At 37.5% G+C, this 24,130-nt stretch overlaps 1 protein-coding gene across 5 annotated transcripts in view; it reads right to left on the bottom strand.

Annotated features, from left to right (window-relative positions):
• Positions 1-24,130, bottom strand: part of STK31 (serine/threonine kinase 31) — a 123,973-nt gene that overhangs the window by 14,764 nt on the left and 85,079 nt on the right. For all 5 annotated transcript variants that reach the window (XM_057504587.1, XM_036877788.2, XM_036877806.2 and 2 more), the window contains one exon: positions 2,391-2,459. In XM_057504587.1, coding sequence (XP_057360570.1) covers positions 2,391-2,459 — 69 coding nt within the window. The remainder of the gene's footprint in view (positions 1-2,390; positions 2,460-24,130) is intronic.

Below are 24,130 nucleotides of genomic sequence, written 5' to 3'. Positions count from 1 at the left end.
CTGCTCTACACGGAAGTGTTCCTAAGGCTAAAAAGCTGTCACCAGAGGTAATAAAACCACAGTAAAGAAAGTAGAACAATTAATTATTAAGCAAATGCAAAATTAAATCAACTACCCCCAAAGTCAGTCAAGGGATAGACAAAGAGTACAGCATATGATACCTAATATGTAAAGAATGGAGGAGGAAGAAAAAGGAGGAGGAAACAAAAAACAACCTTTAGATTGTGTTTGTAATAGCATACTGAGTGAGTTAAGTTAGACTCTTAGATAGTAAGGAATTTACCCTTGAACCTTTGGTAAGCACATATCTAAAGCCTGCAATGGCAGTAAGTACATAGCTATTGATAATAACCTAAATGTAAATGGTCTCAATGGAGTACTATTCAGTCATAAGAAAGAAACAAATCCTATAATTTGCAACAACATGGATGGAGCTGGAGGATATTATGCTCAGTGAAATAAGCCACATGGAGAAAGACAAGTACCAAATGATTTCCCACATTTATGGAGTATAAAAATGAAGCAAAACTGAAGGAAAAAAACAGCAGCAGACTCAAACTCCAAGAAGGGACTAGCAGCTATCAAAGGGGCAGGATGGGGGAGGGAGAAGGGGATTGAGGGCTATTATGATTAGCACACATGGTGTGGGGATCATGGGGAAGACAGTGTAGCACAGAGAAGGAAATAGTGACTCTGCGGCATCTTACTACACTGATGGACAGTGACTGCAATGCAGTATGGGGAGGGGGCTCAACAATATGAGTAAATGTAGTAATCACATTGTTTTCATGTGAAACCTTCATAAGAGTGTATATCAATAATACCTTAATAAAAAATAAAAATATATAAATACTAAAAAAATAAAACAATTAAATAAAAAGATATACAGATGGCAAGTCAGCATATGAAAAGATGCTCCACATCACATGTTGTCAGGGAAAATAAAACAACAGTAATATACCACTACATGTTTTAGAATGGCCAAAATCCAGAACATTGACAATACCAAATGCCGGCAGGAATGTAGAGCAATACGTATTCTCATTCATTGCTGGTGGCAATGCAAAATGATACAGCCACTGTGGAAGACAGTTTGACAGTTTCCTACAAACTAAACATACTCTTTACCTTACAAGTCAGTACTCATGCTCCTTGTAATTTACCCAAAGGAGTGAAACTATGTCCAAACTAAAACCTGGACATGGGTGTTTACAAAAGCTTTATTTATTATAACTGCAAAAACCTGGAAGCAACCTAAATGTCTTTCAGTAGGTGAGAGACTAATACATCTAAGCCATGGAATACTATTTAGCACAAAAAAGAAATCAGCTATCAAGCCATGAAAAGAACTGGAGGAACCTTGGAACTAAGTGGAAAAAATGCAATCTAAAAATACTACATCCTTTTCATCTATGTAGATGGGGAATGTTGATAATGGATAGACTCTGCTTATGTGGTAGAAAGATGTATCTGGGAAATCTCTGTACCTTTCTCTCAATTTTGCTATGAACTTCAAACTACTCAAAAAGATGAAGTCGTAACAACAGTTGTAAAATATTACAAAATAAATGTTTTCTTTATTTAAAAAAATACATGAGAGCTTTTAGAGCTTGATCATTATACTTTTATAGACTCATTTCCTGCCATATTTAACTTCTTAATAACTAGTCATACTGGATTTAACACTTTCATGTCTAGTGCAGAATATTTTCTTTTCCTGGCATGCCCATCATCTCATCCCACCTTTTGTAGACTCCTAATTCAATCCTCAAGATTCACCTCAAGCAACTCTCTGGTGCCATTTTCAACCAACCTCTTCCCTTCTCCTTTCTCCACAGAATTAAAAATTAGCTTCCTCCAAACTACTTTCTTAATACCCTATTTACAGATTTGGTACTTGTTCACATTTCTGAATTAATATTTTCTTCAATGTTGCAATTCTTGTAACCTAACACCTACTTCAGTTGCTAGTATAGAATAGGTACTCAGAATATGTTGGTTGCATACATATATGAATGGAAAAGCAGTATGAATGAAATACATATGACACAGAAAAGATAGCTTAGAATTACTTATAAAAAATTGTAAAATATTAATTTCAATATGATATGATATGATATTAGAAAATACAGCAAAGACTATTTGTCCTTAATTACTACTTAGATTATAATTTGACAAACATACAGTCCAGCAGTATTCTGTAGCAGTAAGTCTCTGGTGGTGGTGTAAATACGGCACTTGAATTTGTTTCAGTACTTCTTTATTGTGAATGCTATTTTACATTCTCACAAAAATTATAGGACATTTTCAGTCAGATATTTAATTTTGCATCACTGTCACACACCTACAGCACATGTTTCCAACCACGAAATGACAAAAAGTTCACATACCAAATGAAACTGATCCACTTTTGGGATTCCATCTTCATTTTTCTCAAATTCCTGACTTTGAACAGAAAGCTGTTAAAGAAAATTAGAATAAATAAATTCCTAGTGTACCAAACTACCAATCCTACAAAAGACTCAAATGTGGAACTCTTCAGTTTCTGATAAGGAAGAAAAGCTCACTCAAAAATAGCACATTAGCTATTGCAGGATAAAAACAGCTTCTTAATAGTAACTACTTATTCACAAGCAACCAAACAGTTCCTGAGGCTTCTAAAGTATCAATCAGGGTTGATGAACACCTACAGGCACTTTCTATACTTCCTCACCTTGTAAGCAATATATTAAAATTTACTAGTTACATCATGTCGGTTTCACCAATACTCATATATTAAGGACAAAGTAAATAAATCAGGAAAGTTTCCCTCCCTCCTAATACCTAGTCTGTGTTCAAGAAATGCATATTAAACTTTTTAAAACTATTTAATATAGGGAATTTCTCACATAGAGATACTCTGAATCCCAGGCACTCAACCCCAAGAACTATCAACCACAGCCACTCTTTCCCTATGCACAAACCCATATATGTTATTTTTGAGGCAAATCCTATGCATTTCATAATTTCATCTGTAAATATTTTAGTATATATCTCTAAAAGATAGTCTTTTGACACAATCACAATATTAAACTAAAAAATTCCCTAATTAAAATAAGTTTTCAAATTTTTATCTTCTCAAAAACATCATATGTTATTTTACTTTTGTATATATATTTTTTTAATCCAGATTGAAGTAATTGTCTCACATTATTAAAATGAGCAGGACTTCTGGTCTCTTCCTGCTCCTTACCACTAAGTACAACTATAAAGTTTAGAAATAACACAAAATACAACTAAAGTACAAAATAGATAAGCCCCTAGCCAGACTTATTAAGAGAAAAAGAGAATCTACACACATCAACAGAATCAGAAGTGAGAAAGGAAAAATCACGATGGACCCCACAGACTATGAAAATCTTCATGCTAACAAGCCGGAAAACCTAGAAGAAATGGACAACTTCCTAGAAAAATACAACCTTCCAAGACTGACCAAGGAAAAAACAGAAAATCTAAATAGACCAATTACCAGCAACGAAATTGAATCGGTAATCAAAAAACTACCCAAGAACAAAACCTCCAGGGCCAGACGGATTCACCGCTGAAGTTTATCAGACATATAAAGAAGACAAAACACCCATTCTCCTTAAAGTTTTCTAAAAAATAGAAGAGGAGGGAATACTTCCAAACTCATTCTCTGAAGCCACCATCACTCTAATACCAAAACCAGGCAAACACCACACAAAAAAAGAAAATCCCTAATGAACATAGATGCAAAAATACTCAACAAAATATTAGCAACCTGAATTCAAAAATACATCAAGAAGATCATACACCAGGATCAAGTGGGATTCATCTCAGGGATGCAAGGATGGTACAACATTCAAAAATCCATCAACATCATCCACTACATCAACAAAAAGAAGGATAAAAACCATATGATCATCTACATAGACACTGAAAAAGCATTCGACAACATTCAACATCCATTCATGATAAAAACTTTCAACAAAATGGGTATAGAGGGCAAGTACCTCAACATAATAAAGGCCATATACGACAAACCCACAGCCAACATCATACTTAACAGTGAGAAGCTGAAAGCTTTTCCTCTAAGATAGGGAACAAGACAGAGATACCCACTCTCCCCACTGTTACTCAACATAGTACTGGAGGTCCTGGCCATGGCAATCAGACAAAACAAAGAAATAAAAGGCATCCAGATTGGTAAGGAAGAAGTCAAACTGTCACTATTTGCAGATGACATGATATTGTACATAAAAAACCCAAAAGAATCCATTCCAAAACTACTAGAACTAATATACAAATTCAGCAAAGTTGCAGGATACAAAATTAATACACAGAAATTTTCTCCTTTCCTGTACACTAACAATGAACTAGCAGAAAGAGAAATCAGGAAAAAATTCCATTCACCATTGAATCAAAAAGAATAAAATAGCTAGGAAGAAACCTAACCAAGGAGTGAAAGACCTACACTCTGAAAACTACAAGACACTCTTAGAGAAATTAAAGAGGTCACTAACAAATGGAAACTCATCCCATGCTCTTGGCTAGGAAGAATTAATATTGTCAGAATGATCATCCTGCCTAAATCAATCTTCAGAATCAATGCAATCCCTATCAAATTACCAACAGCATTCTTCAATGAACTGGAACAAATAGTTTTAAAATTCATGTGGAACCACAAAAAATTCCAAATAGCCAAAGCAATCCTGAGAAGGAAGAATTAAAGCAGGGGGATCTTGCTTCCCAACTTCAAGCTCTACTACAAAGCCACAGTAATCAAGACAATTTGGTACTGGCACTAGAACAGAGCCACAGACCAGTGGAACAGAATAGAGAGTCCAGATATTAACCCAAACATATATGGTCAATTAATATATGATAAAGGAGCCATGGACATACAATGGGGAAATGACAGCCTCCTCAACAGCTGGTGTTGGCAAAACTGGACAGCTACATTTAAGAGAATGAAACTGGATCATTGTCTAACACCATACACAAAAGTAAATTCAAAATAGATCAAAGACCTGAATGTAAGTCATGAAACCATAAAACTCTTAGGAAAAAACACAGGCAAAAATCTCTTGGACATTGACATGAGCAACTTCTTCATGAACATATCTCCCCGGGCAAGGGAACAAAAGCAAAAATGAACAAGTGGGACTACATCAAACTGAAAAGCTTCCGTACAGCAAAGGACAGCATCAATAGAACAAAAAGGCATTCTACAGTATGGGAGAATATATTCATAAATGACAGATCCAATAAAGAGTTCACATGCAAAATATATAAAGAGTTCATGCACCTCAACAAACAAAAAGCAAACAATCCAATCAAAAAATGGGCAGAGGAGCTGAACAGTTCTCCAAAGAAGAAATTTAGATGGCCAACAGACACATGAAAAGATGCTCCACATCACTAGAAATCAGAGAAATGCAAATCAAAACCACAATGAGATATCACCTCACACCAGTAAGGATCGCCACCAACCAAAAGACAAACAACAACAAATGTTGGCGAGGATGTGGAGAAAGGGGAACCCTCCTACACTGCTGGTGGGAATGTAAATTAATTCAACCATTGTGGAAAGTAGTATGGAGGTTCCTCAAAAAACTCAAAATAGAAATAGCATTTGACCCAAGAATTCCACTCCTAGGAATTTACCCTAAGAATGCAGCAGCCAAGTTTGAAAAAGACAGATGCACCCCTATGTTTATCACAGCACTATTCACAATAGCCAAGAAATGGAAGCAACCTAAGTGTCCATCAATAGATGAACGGATAAAGATGTGGTACATATACATAGTGGAATATTATTCAGCCATAAGAAGAAAACAAATCGTGTCACTGCAACAACATGGATGGAGTTAGAGGGTATTATGCTCAGTGAAATAAGCCAGGCAGAGAAAGACAAGTATCAAATTATTTCACTCATATGTGGAGTATAAGAACAAAGAAAAAAACTAAAGGAGCAAAACAGCAGAGGACTCACAGAACCCAAGAATGGACTAACAGTTACCAAAGGGAAAGGGACTGGTGAGGATGGGTGGGATGGAAGGGATAAGGGGGGAAAAAAGAAAGGGGGCATTATAATTACCATGTATAATGTGGGGCGGGGGGCACAGGGAGGGCTGTAGAACACAGAGAAGACAAGTAGTGATTCTGCAACGTCTTACTACCCTGATGGACAGTGACTGTAATGGGGTATGTGCGGGGAGCCTGGTGATGGGGGTAGTCTAGTAAACATAATGTTCCTCAAGTAATTGTAGATTAATGATATCAAAGTAAAATAAAATAAAGAAAAATCAATGGGGAAAAAAATACAACTGAAGTCAGTCTCTTAAAGGTCAAAAGAAGGTGGCAGCCTGGCTGAAGAGCACAGGACTGGAGAAACAACACAGTGACAGGGTGTCTTAAGAACCCTCTCCCCAATCCAAAAAGGAAAGTGACCAAATAGGATAAACTCAAAGAAATTAATGCAACTTCTGAAATCTGCAAACAAACAAAAAATCTTGAAAGTAACTGAAGAGAAACAAAACATTACTTACAGAATGCTACCAAATTAAATAACCAAGAATTTCTCATGTGAAGCCACAAAGACCACAGGAAGTGGCACAAAATTTTTCAACTGATGAAGGAAAAGCACTTTCAACCACAGATTCTTGATCCAGTAAAACTATCTGTCATGAATGATGGTGAAATCAGTATGTTCTCAGCCAAAAACAAAGTAAAGGAATCTGTCACTAAATTCATGTCACTAGATTCATTCACATCACCATAAAGAGTGGCTAAAAGAAAACACCTCAACCAAAAAAGAAATGAATAAAGAAAGGGAGTATTGGACCATAAGGAAGAAATAACAATGGAAAGAACAGAAATAAAAAAAGACCAGACTAAAGACTATCCTTTCATCATGTTTCCTAAATCATACAATGACTGAAACAAAAGTTTTAACCCTATGTAATGCTCAAAACAATATTTAAAAGTGGAGAGGATAAAGGAACCAAATGGAAGGCTCCTATATTCCAAATGGGGTGTTAGAGAAGACTGCAACCCAGAAATGCAAGAGTCACAGACCAGAAAAGCACCAAGAAAAGCCTGCTCCTTTTAGCCAAAGGACCGGGAATAGGGCTGGTGGTCCAGCAGAACAGAAAACCTTTTTGGTAATATCCCCTATTATAGTCAACTATCAAAGGAAAAACTGCCCTTATCCCACCCACAGTGTCAGCAGGGCTGAGTAGAAAATTGGACTTCCACCTCCATCCATTAACAAATAAGCAGAACAAGGCAATATGAGATGGGACTAACTGGCACTCTACCCAGTGGTGTACCATCAGCGGGACCCAGGAAATAGCTAACTTCCACTCCCTCTCAGTGGCAGCAAAGTGGAACAAAGTACTGTGAGGCCATGCTGGTAAACACTCTTTTTCCTTCCTCTGTACAGAGAAAGGCAGTAGAAATGTTAGTGGGTTCCTTCAGCCTGGAACTCTTAATCCACCTACATCCAACTCTGCAACAATGAGATCCATTCTACTCAGTCTATTTGACTATGATGCTACAATCACTTCTAGATTTGAGGGAGCTGCCACCCACTTTCCTTCTCCTAAAATTTGTCTTAAATGGAATATCCCTGAGACTCTTATCACAGGCCACATAAGCTAACCCTAAAGGAATGACAGGATATGAAATACTACTTTTCTCATTGTCTTATTTTTGGATTAAGCATCAAAACCAAGCATAATGTGTGAAAAGTACACCTGAATTCTAAACAAAAGTGTTAAACACATTCATACAAGACTTCTAAGAGGAAAACTTACCAATTAGCTCAAAGAAAGTAAAGTTAGAGATATCTTGAAAAAAGGGATTATATAATGTGAGGGACTTCATAGTAGTTGGTGCAATAACGTTTCTTGGTAACTTATTTCTGAGCCCTGGGCTCTTTCAGCAATTGTTTTTCAACTAACTTCAGTGAAGGCTGTGCCTTCAGGACCTAATAATGTGTGATGTGATGTGAAGGCAAAAGGTGGTCTTGCACATAGCCTCAAGACACTGAAATTCTGAGATGGGACATCACCTCTTCATAAGTGACGTCTTTCTTTAACTCTCAAATCCTCATGTCTACACTTTGGGATAATGATGTGCTCCCTCATATGGTTGTTTAAGAGGATGCAATGAGATAAAGTTTCTAAAGCAGTTAGTTCAGTTCCAAATATCCACTCCCAGCAAGGGAGAATATTATTACCACGTTAAAATAGACATAATAATGTCCTTAAATTAATAAATACAATGTTTGGTCATACATTGGAGAAAAATCACATATATATGCCTTTTATAAAAGTTATTTGGAAGGGGGGGGCGGAAGATGGCGGCGTGAGTAGAGCAGCAGAAATCTCCTCCCAAAACAACATATATCTAGGAAAATATAACAAAGACAACCCTTCCTAGAATAAAGACCAGAGGACACAGGACAATATCCAGACCACATCCACACCTGAGATAACCCAGCGCCTCGCGAAGGGGGTAAGATACAAGCCCCGGCCCCGCGGGAGCCGAGCGCCCCTCCCCCCAGCTCCCGGCGGGAGAAGAGCAGGCAGAGCGGGAGGGAGACGGAGCCCAGGGCTGCCGAACACCCAGCCCCAGCCATCCGGGCCAGAGTGCAGGGCCCTCGATACTGGGAAAACAGGTCAGCAAGAACAGTGAGCAGGCACTGGAGGCTGGGCGACAGAGGACATAAGAAAAGCGCGCGACCATTTTTTTTTTTTTTTTGCTTTTTTTTTTTGCTTTTTTGCTGCTTTGTTTTGGCGAGCGCTTTTTGGAAGTCTTAAAGGGACAGGGACCCCAATATTAGGGAAACAGGGCAGAAAGACCGGTGAGCAGAGGCCTGAGGCTGGCACCGGAGAATAAAGAAACACGAACGACCACCTTTTTTTTTTTAATTAAAAAAATTTTTTTTTTTTTTAATTAAAAAAATTTTTTTTCTTGTTTTTTTTTGTGGTCGTTGTTTTGTTTTGGCGGGTGCTTTTTGGAAGTCTTAAAGGGGCAGGGCGGGTCACTTAATCCAGAGGTAGGGAAGCCGGGATCTCTGGGCACCCTAACCCCTGGGCTGCAGGGAGCAGGGAGGCCCCTTACGGAGATAAATAGCCTCCCAGCAGCTCCTGCTCCAACGCGACTCCACCATTTTGGAGCAGCTGCCTGAGCCAGGCCACGCCAAGAGCAACAGCGGAGACTAACTCCATAGCAGCCGGGCAGGAAGCAGAAACCCTGTCTGCGCGCAGCTGCGCAGCACAAGCCACTAGAGGCCGCTGTTCTCCCAGGAGAGGAGGGCCACAAACCAACAAGAAAGGAAGTCCTTCCAGCCGTCACTCGTCCCAGTTCTGCAGACTATTCCTATCACCATGAAAAGGCAAAGCTACAGGCAGACAAAGATCACAGAGACAACACCAGAGAAGGAGACAGACCTAACCAGTCTTCCTGACAAAGAATTCAAAATAAGAATCATAAACATGCTGACAGAGATGCAGAGAAATACGCAAGAGAAATGGGATGAAGTCCGGAAAGAGATCACAGATGCCAGAAAGGAGATCGCAGAAATGAAACAAACTCTGGAAGGGTTTATAAGCAGAATGGATAGAATGCAAGAGGCCATTGATGGAATTGAAATCAGAGAACAGGAACGCATAGAAGCTGACATAGAGAGAGACAAAAGGATCTCCAGGAATGAAACAATATTAAGAGAACTGTGTGACCAATCTAAAAGGAGCAATATCCGTATTATAGGGGTCCCAGAAGAAGAAGAGAGAGGCAAAGAGATGGAAAGTATCTTAGAAGAAATAATTGCTGAAAACTTCCCCACACTGGGGGAGGAAGTAATCAAACAGACCACGGAAATACACAGAACCCCCAACAGAAAGGATCCAAGAAGGGCAACACCAAGACACATAATAATTAAAATGGCAAAGATCAAGGACAAGGAAAGAGTGTTAAAGGCAGCTAGAGAGAAAAAGGTCACCTATAAAGGGAAACCCATCAGGCTAACGTCAGATTTCTCAACAGAAACCCTACAGGCCAGAAGAGAATGGCATGATATATTTAATACAATGAAACAGAAGGGCCTTGAACCAAGGATACTGTATCCAGCACGACTATCATTCAAATATGACGGTGGGATTAAACAATTCCCAGACAAACAAAAGCTGAGGGAATTTGCTTTCCACAAACCACCTCTACAGAACATCTTACAGGGACTGCTCTAGATGGGAGCACTCCTAGAAAGAGCACAGCACAAAACACCCAACATATGAAGAATCGAGGAGGAGGAACAAGAAGGGAGAGAAGAAAAGAATCTCCAGACAGTGTATATAACAGCTCAATAAGCGAGCTAAGTTAGGCAGTAAGATACTAAAGAGGCTAACCTTGAACCTTTGGTAACCACGAATTTAAAGCCTGCAATGGCAATAAGTACATATCTTTCAATAGTCACCCTAAATGTTAATGGGTTGAATGCACCAATCAAAAGACACAGAGTAACAGAATGGATAAAAAAGCAAGACCCATCTATATGCTGCTTACAAGAAACTCACCTCAAACCCAAAGACATGTACAGACTAAAAGTCAAGGGATGGAAAAACATATTTCAAGCAAACAACAGTGAGAAGAAAGCAGGGGTTGCAGTACTAATATCAGACAAAATAGACTTCAAAACAAAGAAAGTAACAAGAGATAAAGAAGGACACTACATAATGATAAAGGGCTCAGTCAAACAAGAGGATATAACCATTCTAAATATATATGCACCCAACACAGGAGCATCAGCATATGTGAAACAAATACTAACAGAACTAAAGGGGGATATAGACTGCAATGCATTCATTCTAGGAGACTTCAACACACCACTCACCCCAAAGGATAGATCCACTGGGCAGAAAATAAGTAAGGACACGGAAGCACTGAACAACACAGTAGAGCAGATGAACCTAATAGACATCTATAGAACTCTACATCCAAAAGCAGCGGGATATACATTCTTCTCAAGTGCACATGGAACATTCTCCAGAATAGACCACATACTAGGCCACAAAAAGAGCCTCAGAAAATTCCAAAAGATTGAAATCCTACCAACCAACTTTTCAGACCACAAAGGCATAAAACTAGAAATAAACTGTACAAAGAAAGCAAAGAGGCTCACGAACACATGGAGGCTTAACAACACGCTCCTAAATAATCAATGGATCAATGACCAAATCAAAATGGAGATCCAGCAATATATGGAAACAAATGACAACAACAACACTAAGCCCCAACTTCTGTGGGACACAGCAAAAGCAGTCTTAAGAGGAAAGTATATAGCAATCCAAGCATATTTAAAAAAGGAAGAGCAATCCCAAATGAATGGTCTAATGTCACAATTATCGAAATTGGAAAAAGAAGAACAGATGAGGCCTAAGGTCAGCAGAAGGAGGGACATAATAAAGATCAGAGAAGAAATAAATAAAATTGAGAAGAATAAAACAATAGCAAAAATCAAGGAAACCAAGAGCTGGTTCTTCGAGAAAATAAACAAAATAGATAAGCCTCTAGCCAGACTTATTAAGAAGAAAAGAGAATCAACACAAATCAACAGTATCAGAAACGAGAAAGGAAAAATCACGACGGACCCCACGGAAATGCAAAGAATTATTGGAGAATACTATGAAAACCTATATGCTAACAAGCTGGGAAACCTAGGAGAAATGGACAACTTCCTAGAAAAATATAACCTTCCAAGATTGACCCAGGAAGAAACAGAAAATCTAAACAGACCAATTACCAGCAACGAAATTGAAGAGGTAATCAAAAAACTACCAAAGAACAAAACCCCCGGGCCAGATGGATTTACCTCGGAATTTTATCAGACATACAGGGAAGACATAATACCCATTCTCCTTAAAGTTTTCCAAAAAATAGAGGAGGAGGGGATACTCCCAAACTCATTCTATGAAGCTAACATCACCCTAATACCAAAACCAGGCAAAGACCCCACCAAAAAAGAAAACTACAGACCAATATCCCTGATGAACGTAGATGCAAAAATACTCAACAAAATATTAGCAAACCGAATTCAAAAATACATCAAAAGGATCATACACCATGACCAAGTGGGATTCATTCCAGGGATGCAAGGATGGTACAACATTCGAAAGTCCATCAACATCATCCACCACATCAACAAAAAGAAAGACAAAAACCACATGATCATCTCCATAGATGCTGAAAAAGCATTTGACAAAGTTCAACATCCATTCATGTTAAAAACTCTCAGCAAACTGGGAATAGAGGGCAAGTACCTCAACATAATAAAGGCCATCTATGATAAACCCACAGCCAACATTATATTGAACAGCGAGAAGCTGAAAGCATTTCCTCTGAGATCGGGAACTAGACAGGGATGCCCACTCTCTCCACTGTTATTTAACATAGTACTGGAGGTCCTAGCCACGGCAATCAGACAAAATAAAGAAATACAAGGAATCCAGATTGGTAAAGAAGAAGTTAAACTGTCACTATTTGCAGATGACATGATACTGTACATAAAAAACCCTAAAGACTCCACCCCAAAATTACTAGAACTGATATCGGAATACAGCAAAGTTGCAGGATACAAAATCAACACACAGAAATCTGTGGCTTTCCTATATACTAACAATGAACCAACAGAAAGAGAAATCAGGAAAACAACTCCATTCACAATTGCATCAAAAAAAATAAAATACCTAGGAATAAACCTAACCAAAGAAGTGAAAGACTTATACTCTGAAAACTACAAGTCACTCTTAAGAGAAATTAAAGGGGACACTAACAGATGGAAACTCATCCCATGCTCGTGGCTAGGAAGAATTAATATCGTTAAAATGGCCATCCTGCCCAAAGCAATATACAGATTTGATGCAATCCCTATGAAACTACCAGCAACATTCTTCAATGAACTGGAACAAATAATTCAAAAATTCATATGGAAACACCAAAGACCCCGAATAGCCAAAGCAATCCTGAGAAAGAAGAATAAAGTAGGGGGGATCTCACTCCCCAACTTCAAGCTCTACTATAAAGCCATAGTAATCAAGACAATTTGGTACTGGCACAAGAGCAGAGCCACAGACCAATGGAACAGACTAGAGAATCCAGACATTAACCCAGACATATATGGTCAATTAATATTTGATAAAGGAGCCATGGACATACAATGGCGAAATGACAGTCTCTTCAACAGGTGGTGCTGGCAAAACTGGACAGCTACATGTAGGAGAATGAAACTGGACCATTGTCTAACCCCATATACAAAAGTAAACTCAAAATGGATCAAAGACCTGAATGTAAGCCATGAAACCATTAAACTCTTGGAAGAAAACATAGGCGAAAACCTCTTAGACATAAACATGAGTGACCTCTTCTTGAACATATCTCCCCGGGCAAGGAAAACAACAGCAAAAATGAGTAAGTGGGACTATATTAAGCTGAAAAGCTTCTGTACAGCAAAAGACACCATCAATAGAACAAGAAGGATACCTACAGTATGGGAGAATATATTTGAAAATGACACATCCGATAAAGGCTTGACGTCCAGAATATATAAGGAGCTCTCACGCCTCAACAAACAAAAAACAAATAACCCAATTAAAAGATGGGCAGAGGAACTGAACAGACACTTCTCCAAAAAAGAAATACAGATGGCCAACAGACACATGAAAAGATGCTCCACATCGCTAATTATCAGAGAAATGCAAATTAAAACTACAATGAGGTATCACCTCACACCAGTAAGGATGGCTGCCATCCAAAAGACAAACAACAACCAATGTTGGCGAGGCTGTGGAGAAAGGGGAACCCTCCTACACTGCTGGTGGGAATGTAAGTTAGTTCAACCATTGTGGAAAGCAGTATGGAGGTACATCAAAATGCTCAAAACAGACTTACCATTTGACCCAGGAATTCCACTCCTAGGAATTTACCCTAAGAATGCAGCAATCAAGTTTGAGAAAGACAGATGCACCCCTATGTTTATTGCAGCACTATTTACAATAGCCAAGAATTGGAAGCAACCTAAATGTCCATCAATAGATGAATGGATAAAGAAGATGTGGTACATATACACAATGGAATACTACTCAGCTATAAGAAAAGGGCAAATCCAATCATTTGCAGCAACATGGATGGAGCTGGAGGGTATTATGCTCAGTGAAACAAGCAAAGCGGAGAAAGAGAAATACCAAATGATTTCACTTATCTGTGGAATATAAGAACAAAGGAAAAACTGAAGGAACAAAACAGCAGCAGAATCACAGAACTCAAGAATGGACTAACAGGTACCAAAGGGAAAGGGACTGGGGAGGATGGGTGGGTAGGGAGGGATAAGGGGGGGAGAAGTAGGGGGGTATTAAGATTAACATGCATGGGGGGGGTAGGAGAAAAGGGAGGGCTGTACAACACAGAGAAGGCAAGTAGTGATTCTACAACATTTTGCTATGCTGATGGACAGTGACTGTAAAGGGGTTTATAGGGGAGACCTGGTATAGGGGAGAGCCTAGTAAACATAATATTCGTCATGTAAGTGTAGATTAGTGATAGAAAAAAAAAAAAAGGGCAGTTCCTGTGTGGTAACTTCCAACGTGTTCTACACAAGGGTATAAAGGGCATATAAAAGTGTAGGCAAAGGGTCTGTTTGTGTTTATACAGAGGATCAAAGCCTAATTGGGCTACCCCGAAAATGAACTAAGATACGATATGAAAAAGAACTTCCAACATCAGCACTCTCTGGAAGACTCATGCCAGAAGATGATCATCAAAAACCCCAACAAAGATCCACGCACTGCTACAGCTGTAGATGCACTCATCCCACCAGTTCCTGGACTTGCCATGGGAATGAGGAAGGAGATATCTAAGCTGGCCTGTGCATACAGTAAAACAACAAAATTGGACTAGATCTATACTGTTGGAACTCAACCAAGAATTTGGAGAAGTGCAAATTGTAGCGCTCCAAAGTCTTACAACTACAAACTATTTATTGTTAAAAGAACATATGGCATGTGAACAGTCCCCAGGAATGGGTTGTTTTAATTTGTCTGATTTCTCTCAGACTGTTCAAGTTCATCTGGACAATATCCACCATATCATAGATAAGTTTTCACAAATGCCTAAGGTGCCTAACTGGTTTTCTTGGTTTCACTGCAGATGGCTGGTAATTACAGATATGCTTTGGTTATGTAACTATACTCCTATTATGTTAATGTGTGTGTGCAATTTAAGTAGTAGCTTAAAACCTATACATGCTGAAGTTACTCTACAAGAAGATATGTCAAAGAAATAATCAATCTTCCCATGTTTTCTTCCGCCTGCTACTTCTATAGCTTTTCTTCTTCCTTCCTAATTACAACCCTTAAATAGAATTCGTGCCTCATATCAAATTTACCGAGTATCATAATTCTTCCAAGTGGTAAAGATACCTCAAGACAAATGCTGGGCATAGAAGCCACAGGGCATAAATATGCAAAGAAGTAAAAAGCTAACTTTTTCAAACAATAAGGCTTCTCTCTCACTTACCAACTTCACATTTCCCTGTATGGCCCCGGAAGATGACTGGTTAGCCAGAGACGGGTAAGATTCCTCAAGGGAGGAACAACCTAAGACAGGCACAGTCGCAGGGGGGCCATCAGGTGAGAAATTGGGGATCAACAGAGGTGAGGCTTAGAACCTCACCCCCCCCGTTCTGAGAGAAATCTTCTGCATACGTGGACGTTTTGTTGCCCTTGTCTAGCTTGGATTAACACATAGTCTACAGGCACACACCTGATCATCTACATGTGCTCTCTTACAACACTAAACTATGTTTTCTACCTTTATTTTGTATCTACCTACCACTTCAGCATTTTATTAAAAATAATAATAATAAAGAGAGAAATGTGGTATCCACATATAAATCAAGTATAAAAACCAAATGAGTATTCATTTTTGAACTGACTGTTTATAGTTCATAATGCATGAGCAAAACCGAAAGTTTCTGTGATGACTGCCCTTGTACTGTTCACTATGTAACTTATTCATTATGTAAGAATTTGTTCTACATGTAAAAACTTGTTTGTTATGCCTCAGAAGATTGGAGACTGACAAAAATTAGGCTTGGGGTGGAATAATGATTGTGCATTGAGCATTGACTCCCCTATACAGAATTTTATTGTCGTTAACAACCATTTGATCAATAAATATGAGAGATGCCCTCACAAAAAAAAAAAAAAAAAAAAAAAAGGACAGACTTCCAATGGTAAAATAAATTAGTAACCGGGATGTAAGGTATAGCATAAGGAATATAGTCAAGATATTGTAACAGCCTGGTAGGGTGATAGCTGGAACCTAGAATTATGTATATAAATGTTCTACCACTGTGTTGTACACTTGAAACTCATGTAATGTAATACTGTGTGTCAACTACCCTTCAATAAAAAATAATTATTATAAAAAAAAAAAAAAAAAAAAAAAGTTATTTGCACATGGAAATAAAACCTTTAAAAAACTGGGAAGGAATGTTTTTCAAAAGTATATATACCAGGCTATAAAACATATCTATAATTGAGGTCTGTCTAGAAAGGCTAAACAGAAGAGTAGGAGTAAAACAGAATACAAGATAGGCCAGATGTTTTATGATGGCGTCCAAAGTTGAAGAAGGAAGAGGAACTAGGAGATTGCTGATACTCTGGGAGAAAAGGGAACTAATGAAAAAAATACATTGGAGATTTAAGAGCAGTTATAGTAAAATGTAAGGATAGGAAGTCCTGTCCAGATAAAAATATATTGAATTAGATCCTATCACTTTCGTAGAAGAAAAATTATATAGAATCACAAAATCCTGGTTTTGGAGGTAACTGAAATTGCATGAAGGTATATGTCTCAAAGTTGTTAAGGAGGTCCAGAAAATGCAAGTTTAGGTTGTTCAATGGGTCATCAATATGAACAGTTAGCTCTCCTAGATACACATTATGAGCTGGAATAAAATCTTCAAGCCAGGTTCCAAAAAATGTACAAGGGTCCATAATGAGAGATGAGTAGATGAACTCACCAAAGAAACATGGTATACTTTCTTTAACAGCCTAATATTTCAGCAATAATTATGGCTAAAATTTAAATGTTCATTCTGATACATAAAAGCGTGCATTCATTCACTTGGTTAATATTTGAGTGTTCCTGCTCTGTACCCAGCATAGTTTAAGGCAGTAAGGACACAATAACAGCCAAAAAGACAAGCTGCCCCCAAGGAGATTATGTTCTATTGGTTGAAGAAGATAATAATAAAGATAAATAAAAGTATAGTATGTTAAGAGAAAACTAAAGAAAGGAAGAGTTGCATTTTAGAGAAGGCCATGATGAAAAACTGTTAAACTTCAGTAAAAAAAAGGAGCCATTCACTTCTATTTTAAAATTATTCAGCTTGTTCCCAGCAGCATCCACATACAAACACATTTTTTTCAATGTAACAGTCAGAACTGCTCTAATTTTTAAAACTGACTTTTCAAAAAGCCTTTAAAATTTCTTCTAACTTAAAAAAATACTGAAAAATCTTAACACAAATGACTTGAAGATAAAACTGCCTTCCAAATATACATTAAATCTTAATACAAATGACTTGAAGATGAAACTGCCTTTCAAATATACATTAAAAGATATGGTTTAAACTACATCTATGTGACAGGCATCAAGTAATGTATTCAGTTATTATGTCACCATGTTGTACCTTTCTATGTAAGTGGCTGAAACCCAGTAATAAACCAATATGAAACCAGTATGTTGTATATCAACTTTATTGCAATTAAAATAAAAGATATGGTTTATAGCTTAAGAGAGAAGGGTAGTTAACACTCAAACACTAAAATTTTATGTAGTTGAAGGCAGTCTTCAGAATGTTTCCATCATTTGATCTCAGTCTCATGACAAAAATGATCCAAAACCAAAATATCTTATGCCCAATATCAGTATTCCAGAGTTTTAATATTAAATAAGCTGTTCCTTTTATTTTTGCTAATTCTAAAATTCTCAAAAGCCATAAATGACAGCAATCCATTCATGGCCCTAGAAATAAGATCCTTTGATAATGAATCCAGCTTAACTCTGAATATTGCCTTTTCAAGCATAGCCCTTAGGTAGTCATTTTTTGCCCTTTCATATATTTTAGACTATGTGTTTTTGCTGTAACTTGCCTAATTCTTTGAGAAAGATCAAAGTATACAAAACCTTTGGTACTAAAGTAACTTTCCTATCGATAAAAAAAATCATTTAAGAAAAAGAACTTGAAGAAATAGAAAACAAAAAATGTTTTAAGTATCACAATAGCCCCCCAAAAATGAAATATTTAGGTATAAATCTAACAACACATGTGTAGGACCTGAAAGCTCAAAATAACATAATGCTGATGGAAGAAATCAAGGAAGGCCTAAATAAATGAAGTTCATGGATGAAAAGATTGAACCTAGTAAAGATGTCAGTTCTCCAAGATGTCAATTTTACCCAAATTGATCTACAGGTTTAATGCAATTCCAATCAAAATCACAACAGGGTTTTGGTATATATATATATATATATATATATATATATATATATATATATATATATGGACAAGTTGTTTCTAAAATGTATATGAAAAGGCAGAGATTTCCAAATAGCTAAAACAATTTGACAGAGAAAAATCATACTAATCATACCACCCAATTTTAAGAACTAGTATAAAGATAATCAAAACACTGGAGCATTGATAAACAGATATATAGACACAGATCAATGGAACACAATAGAGTCAGAAATGGACTCCCACAAATATAACCAACAGAATGTTTACAAAAGTACAAGGAAATTCATAGAGAATTATACTTTTTATTAAATAGTGTTGGACAACTGAACGTCCATATACAAAAAACAAGTGCCTTAATATAAACCTCACTCCTTACACAAAATACATCAAAATAGATCCTACTTCTAAAATGTAAAGGATTTAACTATAAAGCTTTTAGAAAATCTTCATGACTGGGGTTAGGCAGACTTCAGATATAATATTAAAAGCATGATCTATAAAAGGAAAACAATAATAAATTAAACTTCATCACAATTAAAGCCTTTTTTTCTGAAAAAGTCATTGTCAGAAGAATGAAAACACAAGCTACAGACTAGGAAAAATATTTGCAAATTACATCTGACAAGGGATTTGTATCTAGGATGTAATTTTCAATGCTCACAACTCAACAGTAAGAAATCCAATTTTAAAATGGGCAAAAGATTTGAACAGACACTTCACCAATGAGGAAACTAAATAAAATGATGCTCAGCATCATTATCCATTAGAGAAATTTAAATTAAAAGCGCAATAAGATACTACTCTAGACCTATGAGAATGTCTAAAACAGAAAATGAAGGCAATATGAGATGTTCATGCAGAGCATCTGAAACTCTCATAAAATGGCAAGGATATAAGAGCAACAGGAACTCTCATTCATTGCTGGTGGGAATGCAAAATGGTACAGCCACTCTGCAAAACAGTTCGGCAGCTTCTTGTAAAGTCATATATATAATTACAATTTACCCAACAATCTCCCTCCTGGGTTCTTATTCTAGAGAAATAAAAACATATGTTCAAACAAAAAACCTATACACAAATATTCACACAGCAGCTTTATTTGAAACAGCCAAACTCTGGAAATACCCAAATGTCCTTCAATAGGTGAACAGATACATCAACTTGTTACATCCATACAAATAGAATATTACTTACTCGGCAACAAAAAGGAATGAACTATTGATACACCAAACAACTTGGATGAATCTTAAAGGCATTGTGCTGCGTGAAAAAGCTGGGCTCAAAAGGTTACATACTGTATGATACCATTTATAGGACATTCTTAGAAAGACAACATTATACTGATAGGGAAAAGAACAGCAGTTGCCAAAGGTTAAAGCTTGGGGGAGGGAGTGACTACAAAAGAACAGCACATATGATTTCTTCTGAGTTATGAAACTGTTCTATATACTAACTGTGGTGACAGTTATACTAGTCTATACATATAATAAAATTCATAAGTTAAAATTAATCAACATTAAAGAACAGGAATTCAGCAAAACAATACTATATTTATTCACAGAACTCTATTTTTTAACTAAGGTATCACTGATATACAGTCTTATGAAAGTTTCACATGAGCAACATTGTGGTTTCAACATTCACCCATATTATCATCAAGTCCTTACCTCCCCACTGCAGTCACTGTCTATCAGTGTAGCAAGATGCTATACAGTCATTACTTAACTTCTTCATGCTATATTGCCTTCCCCATGACCTATCTATAATGTCCCTTAATCCCCTTTTCCCTCCCACCCAACCCAACCTGCCCAAGCCGTTCCCTTTGGTAACCGAAAGTTCCTTCTAGGAGTCTGTGAGTCTGCTGCTGTTTTCTTTCTTCAGTTTTCCTTTGTTGTCATACTCCACAAATGAGTGAAGTCATTGGGGACTTGTCTTTATGTGCATGGCTAATTACACTGAGCATAATACCCTCTAGCTTCAGCCATATTGTTGCAAATGGTAGAATTTGTTTCATAAAACTATTATCATTTGACAAAGAAAACAAATTGGTGAAATAAAGACTGCTATTAACATACATAAATGATACCTTTGATAGTTCCCAGGAACATAACAATATTTGAGACATTTACTTTCACCCCTCTGATTTAAAGAATAGATTACTGAAACAATGATTTAAATGATTCCAGTTGAATCATTTCTATAGCTATGATCATTCTATGAAACCAGACAACTTTAAATACACATGCCAGAATAAGGCTAAAAATACTAGGGAATAATTAACTGGGGAGTGGGATTCCTGATATACCTAGATATACCTGAACAGGTATAAACACTCTTTTTGTAACAGCTTTATTGAGGTATAACTGATACAATAAATTACATATAAGTATATAATATGATTAGCTTTCACATATGGGACCACAAAAGCCACTGAATAGCCAAAGCAATCCTGAGAAGGAAGAATAAACCAGGGGAGATTACGCTCCCCAACTTAAAGCTCTACTACAAAACGACAGTAATCAAGACAATGTGGTACTAGCACAAGAACAGACCCACAGATCAATGGAACAGAATAGAGAGTCCAGATATTAACCAACATATATATGGCCAATTAATATATGATAAAGGAGCCATGGATCTACAATGAGGAAATGACAGCCTCTTCAACAATGGATGCTGACAAAACTGGACAGCTACATGTAAGAGAATGAAACTGGATTTCTGTCTAACTTCATACACAAAAGTAAACTCAAAATGGAACAAAGACCTGAATGTAAGTCATGAAACCATAAAACTCTTAGAAGAAAACATAGGCAAAAATCTCTTGAATATAAACATGAGAAACTTTTTCATGAACATATCTCCCTGGGCAAGGAAAACAAAAGTAAAAATGAACAAGTGGGAATACATTAAACTAAAAAGATTCTGTATAGCAAAGGACACCAGCAGTAAAACAAAAAGGCATCCTAGAGTATGGGAGAATATATTCATACATGACATATCCGATAAGGGATTGACATCCAAAATATATAAAGAGCTCACTCACCTCAACAACCAAAAAGCAAATGACCCGATTAAAAAATGGGTGGAGGACCTGAACAGGCACTTCTCAGAAGAAATTAATTCAGATGACCAACAGGCAAATGAAAAGATATTCTACATCACTAATCATCACAAAAATGAAAATTAAAACCACAATGAGCTATCACCTCACATGAGTTAGAATGGCCAACATCCAAAAGACAAAGAACAACAAATGCTGGTGAGGATGAGGAGAAAGGGTAACCCTCCTACACTACTGGTGAGAAGGTAAATTAGTTCAACCATTGTGGAAAGCAGTATGGACATTACTCAAAAAACTAAAAATAGAAATACCATTTACCCAGGAATTCCACTCCTAGGAATTTACCCAAAGAAAACAGGATCACAGATTCAAAAAGAAATATGAACCCCTATGTTTATCACAGCACTATTTACAATAGCCAAGGAATAGAAATAACTTAAGTGTCCATCAGTAGATGAATGGATAAAGAACATGTGGTACATATACACAATGGAATATTATTCAGCCATAAGAAAAAAACAAATCCTACCATTTGCAAAAGCATGGATGGAGCTAAAGGGTATTATGCTCAGTGAAATAAGCCAAGTGGAGAAAGACAAGTACCAAATGATTCCACTCATTTGTAGAGTATAACAACAACGCAAAACTGAAGGAACAAAACTGCAGCAGACTCACAGAACCCAAAAATGGACTAATAGTTACCAAAGGGAAAGAGACTGGGAAGTGTGGGTGGGAAGGGAGGGATAAGGGGATTAAGGGGCATTATGATTAGCACACATAATATAGGGGGGGCACAGGGAAGGAAGTATAGCACAGAGAAGACAAGTAATGACTGTATAGCATCTTACTATGCTGATAGACAGTGACTGCAATGGGGGTGTAAAGACTTGATAATATGGGTGAATGCTGTAACCAGTATATTTGTCATGTGAAACCTTCATAAGATTGTGTATCAATGGAGAGAGAAAAGATGGCACATATATTTTGAATATACACCAAATACAACTATTTCTAAAAGAGTGACCAGAAGTAATAGTACACTAGCCAGTCTACATCTGGGAGAAGTCAACATCTCATGGAAAAGGGTGCCATGACCCAGTGGGACCCAAGCACTCCCCCTACCCCAGCTCACCCATGGGAGGAAAAGAACCAGAGCAGGGAGGGAGTGGAAGCACAGGACTATTAAATACCCAGTCATAGAAATCTACCCTGGGAGCATGAACTCACATTGCATGGTGCTCTGGAGATTGGAGGAGCTGAAAGGCAGAGTCTGAGACTAAGACTGTGAACAGGTTCCCACAACTGGCTATCATGGGACCAAAGAAAAGCAGGCACATTAAAGGACCTCTCAATGGTCAGAGGGCTGCTGGGGGGCAAGGGTTTGAGAGAAGGAATAGGTGGACAAAATTGTCCTGACACACTCAGCCCGGCAGTCTGGGAACTTTCAGGAGCAGCAGTTCTAGGAGTAAAGTATGTAGCAATCCAAGCCTATTTAAAGAAGGAAGAAAAATCCCAAATGAACAGTTTAAATTCATAATTATTGAAACTAGAAAAAGAAGAACAAAGGAGGCTGAAAGTCAGCAGAAGGAGGGACATAATAAAGATCAGAGAAGAAATAAATAAAATTGAGAAGAATAAAACAATAAAAAAAATTAATGAAAACAAGAGCTGGTTCTTTGAGAAAATAAACAAAACAGATAAACCCCAGCCAGACTTATTAAGGAAAAAAAGAGAATTTACACACACAAGCAGAATCAGACATGAGAAAGGAAAAATCATGATGGACACCACAGAAATACAAAGAATTATTAGAGAATACTATGAAAAATTATATGCTAACTAACTGGATAACCTAGAAGAAACAGACAACTTTCTAGAAAAATGCAACCTTCTAAGACTGACCCAGGAAGAAACAGATAATCTGAACAGACCAATAACCAGCAATTAAATCTAATCGTTAATCAAAAAAAACTATCTAAGGGGGGGGGAGGATTTGGGGAAGAGGGTGGCATGAGTAGGGCAGCAGAAAACTACTCCCAAAATCATATGTATTTTTGAAAATACAACAAATAAAACTACATGCCTAACAGAGAGACCAGAGGATACAGTATAACAGCCAGGCTACATCTACATCTGGGAGAATGCAGCTTCTCACAAAGGGGGTAAGATACAAGCCATGACCCAGAGGGACGTGAGTGCTCCCCCTACCCCAGCTTGCTGCTGGAGGAAGGGAGTCGGAGCAGGGAGGGAGTGGAAGCACAGGACTGCTAAATAACCAGCCCTAATAATCTGCACCAGAAGCACAGACACACATTGCATGATGTGCTGGATATTAGAGAAACAAGAGTAAAATCTGTGAGTGGGTCCCCACAGCCGGCTCCTCAGGGACAAAAGAAAAGCGAGTGCTTTTTGAAAGTTTTAAAGGGGTGGGGCTTCACAGCTGGATGGACTCGTCCTGGCACAATACGCCCACCAGC

Source organism: Manis pentadactyla, chromosome 7 (genome assembly GCF_030020395.1).
Source record: "Manis pentadactyla isolate mManPen7 chromosome 7, mManPen7.hap1, whole genome shotgun sequence".
In the NCBI taxonomy this organism is placed as follows: domain Eukaryota; kingdom Metazoa; phylum Chordata; class Mammalia; order Pholidota; family Manidae; genus Manis; species Manis pentadactyla.
This window is presented reverse-complemented; position numbering and strand designations above follow the sequence as displayed.